An 18,251-nucleotide genomic window follows, 5' to 3' on the forward strand; every position below is an offset into this window, starting at 1 on the left:
GGGACTGGTCCAACTAACTGGTGTGGAGACTCACTATTTAACCTCTTGTGTGGGCGTTCACAAGGGTGATGATGTCACTGATGATGTCCAGTGACATCCAGTGACATCATCACCCTTGTGATCGATTTAACCTCCTTTGAAATACTATGACCTGGGCAAATGAGAATATGCACCGGCTAATCAACTTCAGTCAGTTCCTTTTTCTGAATAGATAATGTGTTGACTACTCTCAGGATAGAAGGACCATTTCACCCAGTATAACAAAATGTGTTTCTGAACATGATTACCAACCATAACTTTAAACCAGCAGCAGCTGAAATGTTTCCTCATCAACTCTGAAATAAAATCTTGAGAGATTCAGAGCACAGCTGCCAACATCTGGTTTCGTCATTGAGATCTCTTCTACTGAATATGAAACAGTGAGTTATGATGAGACACTGAAGTCATGGGGAGAAACTCCTGATCCCAGTAGTTTGTCACTGTGACCGATGAAAGCTGCACAGCTCATGTTTGAAACACTCAGAGATTTTGGCTTCAGTATAAACTGTGTTGGGACGTGTCAGACTGTGATAGAGGACGTCAGTGGAGTGGGCGGAGCTTCACTGTGGCCTACACCACCTCTGTATATGGTCTCAGTGATCAGATCTGATGTTATCAATGCATCAATCACCTGAGACAGATGTTAATACCAGGTGTGAACGGGGCCATAGAAAATGTTCCAGCTCCTCCTCCTCTATCAGACAGTGTGTGTGGCTGCAGCAGCCTCTCCATACCTGAGAGTCTCCAGTCTCCAGTCTGGATCCTCCAGTCCAGCAGACAGCAGCTTCACTCCTGAGGCTCCTGGATGGTTGTAGCTCAGATCCAGCTCTCTCAGATGGGAAGGGTTGGAGCTCAGAGCTGAGGCCAGAGAAGCACAGCCTTCCTCTGTGACCAGACATCCTGACAGACTGAACACACACAACAACACACAGGAAACCACTGTCAACACCTGGAGGTGTGTTCAAGTGTCATCAGATAAACAGCTGGATGGATCCTTACCTGAGAGTCTCCAGTCCACAGTGTGGACTCTCCAGTCCACCAGACAGCAACTTCACTCCTGAGTCATGCAGGTCGTTGTTACTCAGGTCCAGCTCTCTCAGATGGGAGGACTGGGAGCTGAGGACTGAGGACAGAGCTTCACAGCTTCTCTCTGAGAGGTTACAGCTGCTCAGTCTGAAGAGATGATCATGAGGAATTAAAGAAGAAAGGAATTTATTTTCTGTCCTGTTGAAAAGACAGAAGTGTTTTTGATGAATAAATCAAACTATCTCTACACTTACAGAGCTTTGTTAGATGCTTTGACCACTGGCAGCAGCCTCAGAAGAGCCTCCTCTGAAGCAGAGTATTTCTTCAGGTCAAACACATCCAGATCTTCTCCTGATGACAGTAAGATGAAGCCCAGAGCCGACCATTGACCAGGAGACAGTTTATCTGTGTAGAGACGTCCTGATCTCAGGGATTGTTGGATCTGCTCCACTAGAGAACGATCATTCAGTTCATTCAGACAGTGGAACAGGTTGATGCTTTTCTCTGCAGAGGGAGTCTCTTCAATCTTCTTCTTGATGTACTGGACTGTTTTCTGATTGGACCGTGAGTCACTTCCTGTCTGAGTCATCAGACCTCGTAGGAGAGTCTGATTGGTCTCCAGTGACAGACCCAGGAGGAAGCGGAGGAACAAGTCCAGGTGTCCATTTGGACTGTGTAAGGCCTCGTCCACAGCACTCTGGTAGAAAGAATTTAGTTCAAGTTTTTCTCTAAACACTTGAGACCACAGAGATGTTGTTTGTTGTTGTGATATCAGGTTGAATCCAGAGTTGATGAAGGTCAGATGAACATGAAGAGCAGCCAGAAACTCCTGAACACTCAGATGGACGAAGCAGAACACCTTGTCCTGGTACAGGCCTCTCTCCTCTTTAACCCTCTGGAGTCCCTGGACGCGCCCCCGCGTCTTTATCACGTGACAGATTAATGACGACGTAGCAGCAAGACGCAGCCTTGTCCCAGCTGTGTCTCAACTTGTGTCGAAAGTGCTGACCACAAACTATATATCCGTTTTTAAATTGTGTTGATAGGCCAAATAAAACCAGATTTATTATATATTATTTACGCCATACTTTTTCCTGAATATTTTCGTCACGTTCGGTGCATTTTGAGACCGGAAAAGTGAGCTATTAAGTGTGACGAAAGTGCTGGCAGCTTGCCAAAAAAAAAAAAAAAAAAACCATGACAACCTCTCTAATACATCCACGCCTCTCTCCTATTGGTGGAAAAATGCACCACATCGATCAATCAAAAAATAGCATGGCAAAGCCCGGCATTTAGTTGCTGGGGAAAAAGGGAAAGTTGTGGGAGTTACGGCGGCGATAGATAGAGACAGAGATAGTGATAGTGAGTTTTGAGATTGGAGTGATTTGTGACATTTAGCGTATTTTGAGTGCATAGTTAGTGTGTAGTGGTTTAGTGTAGTGTGTAGTGTCGTGTGTTTAGTGATTAGTGCAGTCGTTTTTTTGTTTTTTGTGACAAAACAATGAGGCGGCTGATGAATGTGGAGCGGGCGGCGGAGCTCTTCTTCGAGCTGGACGGAGCGGAGGGAGACGCCGCGGAGCCCGAGTCTGACTCTGAGCCGGAGAGTGCGGACTTTGACGACGAAGTGGATGATCCCTCGTTTGTTTTGGAGGAGGAGAGAAAGGAAGAGGAGCCTCCGACGTGTGTACGGAGTCGGAGATCCGCCCAGAGGACGGGACGGCGCTTCACGCCCACCAGGGCCGGTCCCCGCTGCCTGCAGCAGAGCCACGCAGCAGATCCACGCAGCAGCTCTGAGCCCTGGAAGACGGAGGAGGATGCTGACGCTGCCCCAGCAGTAAGCAGGTTCCAGCCTCACAGACCACCAGGAGTCCAGGTAGAGACACTTTCCCCCCACAGTCCAAAAGACCTTTTTCTTTTGTTTTTTTGCCACTGACACAGTCAATACCATCTGCAGCAACACCAACAAAAATGCTGCAAAAAACAAAGAGTCAGGGAAAAAATACAAGTGGACTGACATAGAGAAGGAGGACCTGTATGAGTTTTTTGGTCTCCTGATCTATATGTCATTGGTGTCGCTGCCGAGTCTCCAGGACTACTGGAGACAGAATCACATTTTGTCGGTGCCACTCCCAGCCAAAGTGATGACCAGAGACAGGTTCAGGTCCATATTCTGGAACCTCCACCTCAGTGATCCTGAGGAGGATGCAGAGAACGACAGGAAGAAGGGAACACCAGGCCATGACAAGCTGTTCAGAGTCAGGCCTCTGTATGATGACATCCTCCTTGCCTGCCAGTCTTATTACCACCCGAGGAGGGAGCTGTCAGTGGATGAAAGGATGGTGGCAACTAAGGCAAAGACCGGCATGACACAATACATGAAAGACAAGCCAACTAAATGGGGGATGAAACTTTTTGTATTGGCTGAGTCAAGCAGTGGCTACACCATCAGGTTCAGCATTTACACAGGGAAGGCTGTAACTGCAAGTGAACATGGGCTGTGTTATGATGTAGTCATGGACCTCATTCAGCCATCCTGTCTCGGCACTGGGTACCATATCTACATGGACAATTTCTACACCAGCCCCAAACTGTTCATGGACCTGGCCAGCATGAAGTTCGGAGCATGTGGCACCTACAGGGAGAACAGAAGAGGATGCCCCAGAGGGAGGGAAAATGCTCTCTCCAAAAAATGCAGAAGAGGATCAGTGAGATGGATCAGAGAGGGGCCACTGGTTTTTGTGAAGTGGATGGATACACGGGAGGTGTCTGTGTGCTCCACCATCCATCCTGCATTTTCAGGTGAGACAGTGCAGAGAAGAGTGAAGGATGGAGATGGACGCTGGGCTGTGAGAGACATCCCCTGTCCCACTCCAATCATGGCCTACAACAAGAGCATGGGTGGGGTCGACCTGTCAGACCAACTCATCCAGTACTACTCCACCCACAGAAAAACTGCTCGCTGGTACCGGACCGTGTTGCTGCACTTCCTGGACATTGCAACAACAAATGCCTTCATCTTGCACCGTGAGATGAGCAATGCCAAGCAGGTGCAGCCCATGACACACAAAGACTTCATGGTGGAGCTGGTGTCTCAGCTTTGTGGCATGGACAAAGCAGGTGTTCCCCAGAGCAGGAGGGGTGATCACATTCCTGTGCCCATCACCACAGCCACAGATGCTGGCCAAAAAGCCACCAAAGGCAGACTGAAGTGCAAGCGCTGCCTTCAGGTGGACAACAGGAGGAGTGACACACCCTGGAAGTGTCAGGCCTGTGATGTGCCCCTCTGTCTTGTGGTGGACAGGAACTGTTTCTTTGAGTGGCACAAATAATTTGTGTGTCATTTGGGAGTTATGACATTGTTTTGTAAATAGTTGTACAAAAAACGCCTAAGGCATTGCCTGCATTTTAATGTAAATAGTGGTAAATTTGTCTGTTCTGTGCTAAAATTGTACAAAGGTTTTGAATTTCACAATTTATATTTGCATTATAAGTTATAAAAGTGGTTGGTTAAACATATTTGTGGTTTTCACAAATAAAAATATAACTTTTTTCTACTCGGATTTTATGTTTTCTGTGTGATTTTAGGTCCACTGTGTTAGTATAGTATATCAAAATGGAAAAATAACTGTAAATCCACACAGGTGAGGTTGTGCTGAAAACAATGACACCACACAAGGCAAGGTAAACAGTTTTTAAGGTGAAATATAAAGGTAAAATCAAAAGTAGTCAAAAACGGCCGATTTTACCCTAGACTCCAGAGGGTTAAAGATCTGTGTGAACACTCCTGAGTACACTGAGGCTGCTCTGATATCGATGCCACACTCTGTCAGGTCTGATTTATAGAAGATCAGGTTTCCTTTCTGCAGCTGCTCAAAAGCCAGTTTTACCAGAGACTTAATCATCTTCCTGTTCTTTTTACTCCAGTGTGGATCTGTCTCAGCTCCTCCATCATACTTGACCTTCTTCAGTTTTAGATAAACCACCAGGAAGTGGATGTACATCTCAGTCAGGGTCTTGGGCAGCTCTCCTCCCTCTCTGGTCTTCAACAGCTCCTCCAGAACTGTAGCAGTGATCCAGCAGAAGACTGGGATGTGGCACATGATGTGGAGGCTTCGTGATGTCTTGATGTGGGAGATGATCTCTCCGGCCTGCTCCTCATCTCTGAACCTCTTCCTGAAGTACTCCTCCTTCTGTGGGTCAGTGAACCCTCTGACCTCTGTCACCATGTCAACACACTCAGGAGGGATCTGATTGGCTGCTGCAGGTCGTGTGGTTATCCAGAGGCGAGCAGAGGGAAGCAGTTTCCCCCTGATGAGGTTGGTCAGCAGCATGTCCACTGAGGTGGACTCTGTCACATCAGTCAGGATCTCAGTGTTGTGGAAGTCCAGAGGAAGTCGACACTCATCCAGACCGTCAAAGATGAAGACGACTTGGAACTGATCAAATCTGCAGACTCCTGCTTCTTTGGTTTCAGAGAAGAAGTGATGAACAAGTTCCACCAAGCTGAACTTTTTCTCCTTCAGCACATTCAGCTCTCTGAAGGTGAAGGGAAATGTGAAGTGTATGTCCTGGTTGTCTCTGTCTTCAGCCCAGTCCAGAGTGAACTTCTGTGTTAAGACTGTTTTCCCAATGCCAGCCACTCCCTTTGTCATCACTGTTCTGATTGGTCGGTCTCTTCCAGGTGGGGCTTTAAAGATGTCTTCTTGTCTGATGGTTGTTTCTGGTCTGTCTGGTTTCCTTGAAGCTGTTTCAATCTGTCTGACCTCATGTTCATCATTGACCCCTCCAGCCCCTCCCTCTGTGATGTAGAGCTCTGTGTAGATCTGGTTCAGAAGGGTTTGGTTTCCTGCTTTAGAGATCCCCTCAAACACACACTGGAACTTCTTCTTCAGGGCAGATTTGAGTTTACATCGACAAACTGCAGCAACATGTTCTGAATGAAAACACAAGAAATCAGGCCGATAAGAAAATATAACATGATAATTCTTCTAAATAACGACTATATGAACATGTTCCCCTCCATGTGTTGATGTCATTGCACGTCTCATTTCTCCATCATGTTGAATCTTTACAGAAATCCTCTTACTGCTCTGCAGACGCTCAGCCAGCTCCTCCTGCTTCCTGCTCCTCAGGAGCTTCACTGTGATCTTCACTAACGCCTCTCTGATGCTCCTCTGCTCTTCATCCTCACCGTCCACCACCTCCTCATCCTTCCTCTGACTCTCTGAGCATTCTGGGTAATCTGGACTCAGAAGCTTGTGGATCTTCTTCAGCTCGTTCTTCACAAAAGTGACCATGTTCTCCTCCAGCAGCTGGAACAGAAACTCTATGAGTGACAGCATCAAACTAAAACCTGACAGACTGACAATCCACTGGTGTCAAAGTGCAGCATGGAGATGATTGTGAACACAACAGATGTAACAGCAGCTGTTGGACATGTACCCACCATAAACATGGAGTCCAGGTGTGTTTGATGCTGCTGGGCAGACTGACCACTGGGAACCTCTGAGCTCTCCTGGTCCACTCTGTGGAGGAATCAGTGTCAAGTGAACATCAGTACAGAGAGACAGAGATGGCAAAAGCACCTAGATTCTTTACTTGAGTAGAAGTAAAAGTATCTGTGTAAAAAATGACTTGAGTAAAAGTGAAAGTACTGATCCAATTATCTATACTCAAGTAAAAGTAAAAAGTACAGGCTCTGAAATGTACTCAAAAGTATTATGAAAATTAAAAAGTATTTCTATTGCACGATTCACTGCAAAGCTAATAACCACACGATAATTTATCTTGAATCCATTTCATCAATGTTATTGTTTGAATAATTCACTTAAGTTTACCTGCCGGACACAAGATGTATCCTAGTGTACTTCACCATAGTCAATCGTAGGCATTTGTATTGTACACTTCAGGTATACACATCACACTTCTGAACATTCAATTTTGGACCAGGATTGGTTTCTAAACTGTGGTGTCACAAATTATGCTTATAGTCCCAATTAATCATCTTTTTTAATCGTACATCAGGCAACAATTGTTTCTCACTGTACAGGTGGTGTGTTATTGTGAATGGCACACCCAGGGACTACGTATGAAAATAACTACACTTCTCTAGCCATTATCTGGTACAAAATATACTGTGTCCCTGCCAAATAAAATAAAAATGAAACAAATCTGCACACTGCAGTCAGTGAAGCTCAATTGAAAAACCATTCACAATTAAGATGTGTGCTCCTAGATAAAAGTAACTCACTGTTTACACTTACACAACACATGACCCCTCAACTCCCCTCTCCATCACTCTACACTACATAAAAAAAAATACTGTATGCAGTGTTCCTGTAGGATTTTTTAAAGTTCTTATCATTTCTATGATAACCTGAATCTGACTGTCAGTTACAGCTTACATCTGATCAGCTGATCCTTGTCCTCCTTTAAAGTCAACGAACCTTCCCACTGACCGGTCGCTCTTCAAAGACAGACAGCTGGGTTCAGGAGAGTCTGGTCTCTGCTGCTGGATCCTGAAACAACAACACAGCTGATGTTAAATATTTTAGGTACATGGAACATGAATACAGAAAAGTTTTGCAGTTTTATGCAACCTGGCTAAATATTTGTCAGATTTCTACAGACCCCGGATGACGATAACAGAACGAGTTTCGCTGATAATGTGTAATTTAGAGTCTGCATTTTCTGTGCCCCGATCACTCCCACTATATGGCTATAAGCAACTCTCGAATGAACCTAAATATTGTCCAAAGGACTCCTCATGACATCAAAGTTACATGGGTGAGAAAACAACCTTATTTTATGCCAGAAATAATGTCCAGGTTGTAAAAAATTGCACTTGTCCTTTAACATGTGGATGTTCAGACAGGGACTCTTTACTGCAGCTGGACAATGTCTGAGTTATAACTCAGAATTAGAATAATTTAAATTTGACTCCACAGGAAGAACGTTCAACAGAGACTCAAAAGCTTTGAAATTTAGTTTTGTCTTACATCTGATCAGCTGATCCACGTCCTCCTTTAAATTCAATGACCCTTCCTATTGACTGGTTGCTCTTTAAAGACAGACAGCTGGGTTCAGGAGAGTCTGGTCTCTGCTGCTGGATCCTGAAACAACAACACAACTGATTAATGTACAGGTTGGAGAAAAACTGATGAAAAATATCTTCAATCTTTTAATAAACACAACAACTGACTTCTAGAGAGAAAAGTCTGACAGGTTTAATTCTGACCTTTGACCTCTGGTCTGGCCCTGATGTCCCCCACACAGAGTGGTTTTAGAGGGAGGGGCTCCCTCCTCTCTGTCCTCACACTGATCCATGCTGCTGAGGTCACATCCACATCAGCTCACACACACTTTGTAGCTTCACCTGCAGAGGAAACACACATCATTCATGTGCACAGCAGCTCACATGTCCATCATGTCTCCAGCTGCTCCTCCACTGATTGGCTCTTCTTCTCTGCTTCATATCAGTGTCAGCTGAATGCAGTCACACAGCAGTGAGGAAGAGGAAGCTGCCATCAGCTGCTGTACTTCTACTATCAGTCCACTAGATGGCGTCATGAAGCTGCAGTGAAGTGAAGAGCAGCCCAGCAACATGATCCATGGACGACTGTTTCCATCCACTGACACACACAAGGACTGAGATCCACTGAGTTGATGTGACACAGTCTCTGTGTGGACAGCGTCCCTGTAGAAAACCACTGGATCAAACAAGCTACAGCTGATTGTTACACACACAACAACTGGGCCTCAACTCAGCTGCAGTACAAGCAGGAAGTAGCACAACAAGGAAATACTCAAGGAAAGTACAAGTACCTGACACTGTACTGATGATAGGCAGTAACAGTACTGATCAATAGACTGTAGTAGCTGTTGAAGCAGGAGTCTCTGTGGTGTTCACTGTCTTTCTGAACATCATATTAAAAACCCTGTGAGCCGCTCAGCCCGCCACACTGAGTCCACATCAGTCCTGTAGTGTAAATCTAATGACAGACCACTCACCACAGACAAAGTCACAGCTGTTCTCCAGCGGCTGTCCGGGCGAGCTCAGGCCGCGATCAGTGGCTCAGACAGCGGGAGAGCAGCGGCTCATCTCCGCCTCCTCCACAGGCTGATTCAGGTGGTGAAGCTGCCTCCAGCTGCACACAAATAACCACTCTCTTCATGTAACTGCCACAGGAGACAATAAACTGCGACACAACTGTTGGTGTTAAACTATGAACTGTGACTCACCTGTTGGATATGATACTGTAATCTTATCTGGATAAATGAATCTGCTCCGCTGCACTTTGCTCCATGAAATAAAATACCCAGTGTACAAAGAACGTTTATCACACACAATATTACAGACCAAAGTTACATGAGGGAAGTTCAATCAGGACAGACTATTAAGAATGGAATAGACAGGATGTGAAGCAGAAAGACAATTATTGTGAACAAATAATATTTTGGTGCTTAGGCCCCAGGGAGCAGATCAGCTCAGAAGACAGATTGATGAGTGTGAAGCTTCTATCTGAAGAGGACTTCCCCCGGGCCCAGACACTGGTGGTGGTAGGGATGATGCCTGCGGAGTTTTTTTGCGGGCTGGTTGAAACATGACAGATGAAAGTTGATTGGAGGAGGAGAGAAGGTGGCAGATTGTGATTGGATGAGGACAGGTGCTGAGGGTGGATTTAAGAGGGAAGCAGGAGAGATGAAATAGACTCAGTCAGCATGCTTGGAGACATAACCTTCCTGACTGAACTTTTGCTAAGCTTCATTACAGTTTTTCTCTATTGGTTTGGCTCGATTCTTGAAACAGAAATTACATTCTCAAAATAACATGGACAAATCTCCAAACCACCTTGCAAATGTTCACAACAGAATGGCATTTCTCATTGATTTCATCAAATTGCAAATGTCTTAGTACATGTCTCAAGTGTCTTAGTGCATCTTTGCAAATGGTTATGTACAAGTAAAGTAAACCAACCAACCAACCAACCTAGAGTTAGCACAATGAGCATACATTTAGCACATTTTCCAAATGAATAGATCTTGCTGATCTAAGCTGATTAGTTGATTCTCAGTCTAATGGTTGCTCTCTCCAAAACATGTCAGCATGATTTCACTGTGTAAATCATCATATGCACAATAGTCTGTTCAACTGTCAAAATGAGTCAACATACTGTAGGCTAATACCATGAAAACCATATGAATTTCTTGCAGCATTTCATAAATTCATGACAGTAATTGACAGTCAGGTGAAATTAGAACTTGACTAACGAAGGAGGAGTTCCTACATCTCAGATGACCAATCAATCAGCTGTTTAGCTACCTGACTGGTGCTGTCTATGATTGTGAATGCTGCCAAACGCGTATATATAGAGCTTGGCCTGTACCTTTTGCAGTATAAACATACATACACATACATACATGTACAGAGAACTGTAGGCCTATACATTTTGTTTTTACAGTACATAATCTTGAGTTACTTTATGTAGGCTATGTGAATAAAAATGGTTACAATTTCCTTGGCAATATGAGTGCAGTGTGTGTGATGTCAAACTTTGGAGGCTGCTCTTACTGTAAAGTCCTTTTCTTCGGTTTTATACGTCTCTGCCATAGTGACAAAACATCTAAGCATTTTGACTTGCAGTGCTCACAGAATGCCACAGGGATGATGCATTTTGGGGGCACTGACTACTTACATGAGAAAGAAGTTTGGTTTTGACACATAAGTAAACTGTTTTGGGAGAGATATGAGGTTCTGCAGCTCATCCATGGTGTTATGCTGAACCATCCAGTTTATTTTTGGTAAAAGCACTAAGTGAATGCAAATGAGCCAAAAGCAATTGAGAAAGATCTTTGCCATTTTGATGGTACTGACACTTTACATGGTAAAGGAATCTAGTTTTGAAGCATGTGTGAACAGTTTTGGGAGAGATATGCGCTTTTGCTAGTGAGCTGTAATGTTGTGCAGAACTGTAAGACTGTTTGGCCAAATGGTCTTATAGTTTTAAGAATGTAATTTCTGTTTCAAGAAATGAGCCAAACCAACAGAGAAAAACTGTAAGCTACAGTAACAGAAAATGACATGTACCCAGGTGAACTAAACAATGTACTATGGAAATTATAAAGCAATAAACAATGAATGAGTAACAGGAAAGACACCAGCTTCATCCACTGCTCCACCACCACAAGGCCAAAGTCCATCTGCTGATAAGATTCCTGATAACTTATAGTAGGTGTAATAAGTGCGGCTCAGGAACAAAGATGACTCAGATGTGATTGTTTTCCTGGGTTTATTCACTACAGAGGTCGTGAAAACACATGAAAATAATACATACAGTCTCCTTGGTCTACCTCTATAACAATGCAGCACAGCACTGTTGCATTGGTCAATAGCAGGGCTGTGGTGGCTGCACTGTCCCAATCACTGCTGTTTGGCCTTGGAGAGAGCTTCACCTCAGCCCTGACTGGTTTCCCTTTGCCCCGTTTTTAGCAGATTTTAACATTTTGATGAGTAATTGTCGTAATTTGAACCTCTGTCTCTGCCTAAACCCTAAGATGTATGTCAGACCCGAGTGCTTTCCTTTGTTAATATTCCTAAAAATTCTGTCACAATGAATGACCACGTGAGGTCACAGGTGAGTGAACAGGGGTCTCATTTATAACCGTTGCGTACGCACAAAACGGGGCTGAAAGTGGCGTACGTGACTTTTCACGCCAAGGTTGTGATCTATAAAAAAAAAACTTGACGGGAGAATGTGCGCAGCCCTAAGCAAACTCTGACCCATGCGTACGCATGGTTTGGAGGAAAAGGGGAATTGGCGACACAGACGGTGTGGTGGTGAACTGAAGTCAGACTCAGGAAATGATGATTGAGAAGAGCGATTATGTTTTTATTATCGGCCGTCACACATTTAATTTCAACCCGTATGCGTTAGATCCATGTTGCCACGGTGATTTAATTCAACAGCGCCCTTATTTTGCATCGGACTGATGTTTCAGAAACATCTTCTTAGAATCTAACTTAAAATTCAAAATCAAAATTCCTTCTCTATATTTAATCACCACCATCTCTCCGTCATATTGTCCACTCCCAGAGCGCAGGAGGAGGAGAGGAGGCGCGGCTGCATGGGATAAATACACGGTGTAAATAACTATATGTTCCTATGATACTGTGTGAACATATGATCTTGAGTCAATTAAATCTCAAACTCTGGAAAAAAAAAATCCAGTAGCTAATCGTTCCCACAATTGTTACATTCTGTTTTCTTGTTATCAAGAGAAGTGTCATGTTTGATCATTCCTCAGAATGTAACTGATTCTGCTAATTATTCAAAGTTTTATCGATCAGTCTAATTACTGTAAATAATACAGCGGTGAGCCCCGTGCGTAATTCTGCACCACGGCACCGCTGGAGGAGAAAGGAGGGAGAGGGAGACGAATGGTTAATAACTCGTTTCAGATTAGAACTGTTGTCATTGTTGTAACTACGTGCCGAACCGGGTCCAGCATGTGAGAGGGCAGCGCACCAAAACAACACCGCGTGCGCTCTGAGCCGCTGACGCCGTTAACAGCTGCAGCAACACGTCACCACTTTCACACCTGCAGCTGATTCACAACACCGACAGAACAAGAGCACGTCAGGCTCATTGACATGCAGATCGCATTCATGTGGTGGTTTGCATTGACCATCTAGGGTTAAAACAGGGCGTGTACAGGGAGGGACGTGAAGCTGATTCAGCGGCGCACACTTGTAGGAGATCTCTGATTTATAAAGGGAAGTTTGCTTGCAAGTGTGCGTACGCAGGGTTTTATAACTCTGAATATTTACTGGCGCACGCAAAACCTGGCTTTTGGGCGTACGTACACTTTTAGTAACGATCCCACGCACAGTTTTATAAATGAGACCCCTGGTGAGTGAGAAGTTGTTGAAGTATCTGAGAAACACACCACACACAGTAATTTAATACAACCTTAATGTGACAGTTGAGTCATGTGTTTGTGTTTGTTTGTTGTGTAACTGTGACAATAAACAGTTCACAGTGACAAACACCAGGTTTCCTCCATCAAGCTCGCTTAGCTCAAAATCTGACTTCAACGGCCGAGTCTCGCTTATTTTAGTGGGAGTTCAGTTCCATCAACGTTCCCAGACTCGCTGCAGCATGGACTAAAATGTTTAAAACTATTTGTTTTACCCACTGAGCTATAAGACACACCTAGAATAGGGATTCATACGAGGCTGAAATAGAAGGAACTTTGTGCCACTTGTGCATTGATCCTGTCAGTCGTATTGTTCTAGACCTCCTCTGTGATGTAAGAGAGTTGGACATTTCTCTGATTTTTCTTTTGTATAGTAGTAGGTACCCCAAGATAGGGATACTGGGGGCGTGACTAACATGCAGCTGTGTAACGTTACCCCATGCGTTACCCACACCATTCATGACCTCACTCAGGGTGTCAGTACTATACAGAGTCATTTTAATAGTTTAATCATTGTTTTAACAGACAATCCATCTAGAGCAGTGTTTCCTTTTCTTCTTGTACAGTCCTTATATTCATCGTAAGTCTCCATAAATAACGTTTAATACATAATCTTTAATCTCTGTGCAACAAATGACAGAAACAAATGTAACAGTTTGGGTTTAACCATTTGTGCGTGACCAAACGTCGATAATAATAATAATAATCAATTATTTGATTTTCCTAAAGCTTTAACCTAAAATCTTCTGAGTTCAGAGTTAATTCTCTCTTAAACCAAACACGGATCATAACCTGATCAGACCTGAACTCATCAATAGCCCAATCACCAATCAATAGACGAACAGTGAAAGTGAATCAGAGTCAAACAGCATTGAGTTCAGACGTGAGGTCATCGATCAGTGACCTCATCATGAACAATAAACAGAAACTCTGAGGTTGAACCTTTGACCTTCAGTCAGACTGACGATCTGAACTTTCTCTTAAAGACACAGTGAACGTTTCTTTGTGAGGTCATGCGACGTTGTGATGTCATCACTCCTCCAGGCTGCCGTCGCTGAGCAGGAAATGAGGTCTGACCAGCGACAGCATGGGGCCCCTCGGGGCCCCGGCCAGACAGTACGCCTCGTCCGGCCCGACGCCCCGAGACCGCAGCGTCCTCAGCGCGGCGCAGCAGCTCTCTCTGCCGCCGCGCGCCGTCACCATGACGAAGCTGAGCGGGCTGTCGACCATGCCGAACCTCCGCCGCATCTCACCGAGCCGAGCCGACAAACTCTGCAAAAGGAGAGAGACAGTGAACAACATCCTCTGCCCTTTGACCCTCACATCCACTGAGGAAAAACTCCATGGAAAACCCTTTTAAAGTAGCCTAGAAATCTAGACGCACCCTAGCGGCAGCAGATATATCTGGTGGGTCTAGAAACGAGCCATAGGAACTTTTTGAGTCTCGAACACCGATTGTGTTCACCAATCACAGCGCTCTATCTGTTTAGAGAGTCGTTGGGCGGCTTAACGCGATGGCAACATACATTTTAATTGGCTTGTCAGGCTAACGTCATCCTGCTCTTTGTTCTGATTGGTCGTAGCGCTAGCTAGCGCTACCCTATTGCGTGCAGAGGCAGTTTGAAAGACAGCCTTCATCCCGCCCCCTGGATTGAGCCGAGGTCTACCGGTCGTTTCCAGACTATACATTTTAGTGATATAGTCTGGCTTGTCAGGCTACTTTTAAAGGACAATTCCAGGCAAATTCAACTCGGGGGTGTGTGTTTTCCTAACATTTTAGGTCTAAAAGAAGGAATCTGAATATTTTCAGTTTAGTTGCTCCTGTTTTGCGGTAGATGTGTCTGTCCCCGCATCGCCACGGCAGCGATGAATGGGAGCGGATGCAAGTTCCGCTGTTTAGGCTGTTTACATCTCTCAAAGCCGCAATTTTTTTCCACAGACAGCGTCAGATGGCGACTCAAACATGCACCGAGAAGTTTATTTACTTCAAGCAAGCCGACATGTTTGTTTGTTTTTGTTTTTTTTTTCAAATTATTTTTTTTAAATTTTTAAATTTTTTATTGTGAAATTATACAGTACAGTGGACAAAAACAAAATGTGACAAAGATAACAAGAACAAATTGTGAAACAAACAACAATATTTGTGTTAGTATGTGTGGGTGTGTGTGTGTGAGTGCGTGTGTGTGCACACATGTGATATCTATGCAGGTTGGTAACAGTAATGATAATAATAATAGTAATACTTAAATTATGTAAAAGGGAAATAAAATAGATAAGTAGTTAATAATAGACATGAGGGAGTGGGGGGGGGAGAAAAAAATAAAATGAAATTAAAAAAAAAAAAAGAAAAAAAGAGTGACGTAACAATAGTAATATTAATATCAACAACAATGCTATACTAATGATAATGATGAAGAGTAATGACGACATGTTTGTAAAACTCGATCTAATTCAAAGTCTCCCGGAGTCTCGCGCGAGACCCAAGTTGATGCACTCGGTGTGTTCAGGTGCAGTGGGAAAGCTACCGTTTGTGTCATAAACACAGGAATATCAACTCTTGACTTGCTTCAAGTGTACATTTTTTTCCACAGACAGCATCAGGTGACGACTCAAACATGCGCTGATAAGTTTATTTTACTTGAAGCAAGTCAAGAGTTGATATTCCTGTGTTTATGACACAAACGGGAACTCTCCCACTGCACCTGAACACACCGAGCGGCAACTTGGGTCTCGCGCGAGACTCCGGGAGACTTTGAATTAGATCCCTCAAAGCCGCAATTTTTTTCCACAGACAGCGTCAGATGGCGACTCAAACATGCACCGAGAAGTTTATGTACTTCAAGCAAGCCGACATGTTTGTAAAACTAGATCTAATTCAAAGTCTCCTGGAGTCTCGCGCGAGACCCAAGTTGATGCGCTCGGTGTGTTCAGGTGCAGTGGGAAAGCTACCGTTTGTGTCATAAACACAGGAATATCAACTCTTGACTTGCTTCAAGTAAAAAAAACTTATCAGTGCATGTTTGAGTCTCCACCTGACGCTGTCTGTGGAAAAAAATGTACACTTGAAGCAAGTCAAGAGTTGATATTCCTGTGTTTATGACACAAACGGTAGCTTTCCCACTGCACCTGAACACACCGAGCACATCAACTCGAGACTCCGGGAGACTTTGAATTAGATCTAGTTTTACAAACATGTCGGCTTGCTTGAAGTAAATAAACTTCTCGGTGCATGTTTGAGTCGCCATCTGACGCTGTCCGTGGAAAAACAATTGCGGCTTTGAGGGATGTAAACAGCCTAAGCAGCAGAACTTGCATCTGCTCCCATTGATCGCTGCCGTGGCGATGCGGGGACAGACACAACTACCACAAAACAGGAGCAACTAAACTGCAAATCTTCAGATTCCTTCTTTTAGACCTAAAATGATAGGAACATACACCCCCGAGTTGAATTCACCTGGAATTGTCCTTTAAAAGGGAAAAACTGGAGAAACCTCAGAGTGAGCAACAGAGGAGGGATCCCTCCCCCAGGACAGGCAGTAGATGTCGTATACAGACAAGTTTATACTGTATACAAACAGTTTATAACATGGAATATGGGAAAGGTTAACAAGAGCTGATGAAAGAGGCAGCTGGCGGCGGCGGCGGCGAGTAGCTACCTGAGCGGCCCGTTGACACGCCGACGCCGGGCTGACGTCGGGCTGGACGACGGCGTCGCCACAGAATAAAACTCTGAGCTGCTCAGACGAACAGGAAGCCGTCTGCTGGTCCAACAGCGCCGAGAGGACGCCTGGACCGAGGACAAGGAGGATTCACCTTCTGACACCACACTCACCAATACACCGTCAATACATGATTAGAGCTGCAACAATGAATCAACTAATCAAACAACAGTTGATTATTAAATTAATCATCAACTATTTTGATAATCGAATAATCGGATGGGTAGTTTTTTTAAAGGGATAGTTCAACATTTTGGCAAATTGGCCCATTGCCATAACCCCTATAGTCATAGCAGTAGGTTCGTTACCTTTAATTGTCGGTGCAAGCTATTTTTAGAACGGCGGAGCAGAGCCGTGAGCTGCTCAGAGCTACGCTACGGAGGCTCATTATGGGATTTCTTGGTTTCCCTCATCAAACTCATCAAATACACAATCCAACAACTCCACAACGCTCTGGTGGACAAGTTGTGACCTGCACATTCACCACGCTATGAGATAATAACAGACGTTACCAGACAGAGTTGTTTTAGAGGGAAATACAGAGACTGCTTGGTGAAAAACTGTCCCTGAAGGCAGCGTGCGTTTTGCATTTGCCTCGAAAACAACTCTGCACTGACAATTAAAGGTAACAAACCTACTGCTAATAAGGGATTATGGCAATGGGCCAATTTGCCAAAATGTTGAACTGTCCCTTTAAGAGAAAAAAAGTCCAAATTCTTTGATTTCAGCTTCTTAAATGTGAATATTTCTGGTTTATTTGTTCCTTTATGACAATAACAAACAATAAACTGAGTCTCTCTTTGGTTTGTGAAGAAAACAAGACATTTGAGGACGTCGTCTTGTGGTTTGGGAAACACTGATTTGGCATTTTTAAACATTTTATTGACCAAACAACTAATCGATTAATCGTTTAAATAATCAACAGATTAATCGATGACAAAAATAATCATTAGTTGCAGCCCTATACACGATCAATCCATTACCAATATGTTAGCAATGGAGGGGAACTTCATCATATTTTAAGTTTTAATCATCCTGCTGTGAAAACGTGGCGTCGTCGTGGTAACGTCGTCGTGGAGGTGAAGAAGAGACGAAGCCTCCTCACCTTTCTGCGACGCCTGCGACGCCTCGTCTCTGTCCGTCGTCAGGAACAGCTGCACGTTGTTGTCCAGCAAACAGTCGGTGAAATCCTCCTCAGCCGAGAAACAGAAGCTGCCGACGTCCAGACCTGCAGCAGAGCGACGGTGACCATGACGATGACGATGACGATGATGTCACAACAGGAAGTGAACACTGACCCGTCACTGACCGGATAAACTCTTAAAAAGTTAAATTACCGTAGCGTCTGGTGCTGCTGATGATGCGGGAGCTCTGCTGCTGCTGCTGCGCATCAGTGGTCACCATGACGACGTCAAACAGCAGCGTCTCCGTGGGATACGCCTCCAGCAGACGCTGATTCACTCTCTGCAGAGCCTGATGGGAAACAAAGTC

At 44.4% G+C, this 18,251-nt stretch overlaps 2 protein-coding genes across 2 annotated transcripts in view; both read right to left on the reverse strand.

The window, feature by feature from the left end:
• Positions 1 to 666: 666 nt before the first annotated feature.
• Positions 667 to 13,502, reverse strand: LOC310987225 (protein NLRC3-like; the record flags this gene model as incomplete). Its single annotated transcript, XM_083973415.1, has 6 exons — positions 667 to 670; positions 774 to 947; positions 1,039 to 1,212; positions 1,320 to 1,954; positions 4,830 to 5,998; positions 13,478 to 13,502. 6 exons carry the CDS (start codon positions 13,500 to 13,502, stop codon positions 667 to 669), a joined length of 2,181 nt encoding a protein of 726 aa, XP_083829541.1.
• A 377-nt stretch (positions 13,503 to 13,879) lies between these two features.
• LOC310987226 (cytosolic 5'-nucleotidase 1A-like) overlaps positions 13,880 to 18,251 on the reverse strand; it is a gene marked incomplete at its 5' end in the record, with an annotated part of 6,269 nt that continues 1,897 nt past the window's right edge. The window contains 4 exons of the mRNA XM_083973416.1: positions 13,880 to 14,313; positions 16,698 to 16,828; positions 17,866 to 17,988; positions 18,098 to 18,233. Of these exons, the coding sequence (XP_083829542.1) occupies positions 14,074 to 14,313; positions 16,698 to 16,828; positions 17,866 to 17,988; positions 18,098 to 18,233 (630 nt within the window). The 3' untranslated portion in view covers positions 13,880 to 14,073. The remainder of the gene's footprint in view (positions 14,314 to 16,697; positions 16,829 to 17,865; positions 17,989 to 18,097; positions 18,234 to 18,251) is intronic.

The sequence above is a fragment of the Trachurus trachurus genome (assembly GCF_905171665.1).
Source record: "Trachurus trachurus genome assembly, chromosome: 6".
NCBI classification, from domain to species: domain Eukaryota; kingdom Metazoa; phylum Chordata; class Actinopteri; order Carangiformes; family Carangidae; genus Trachurus; species Trachurus trachurus.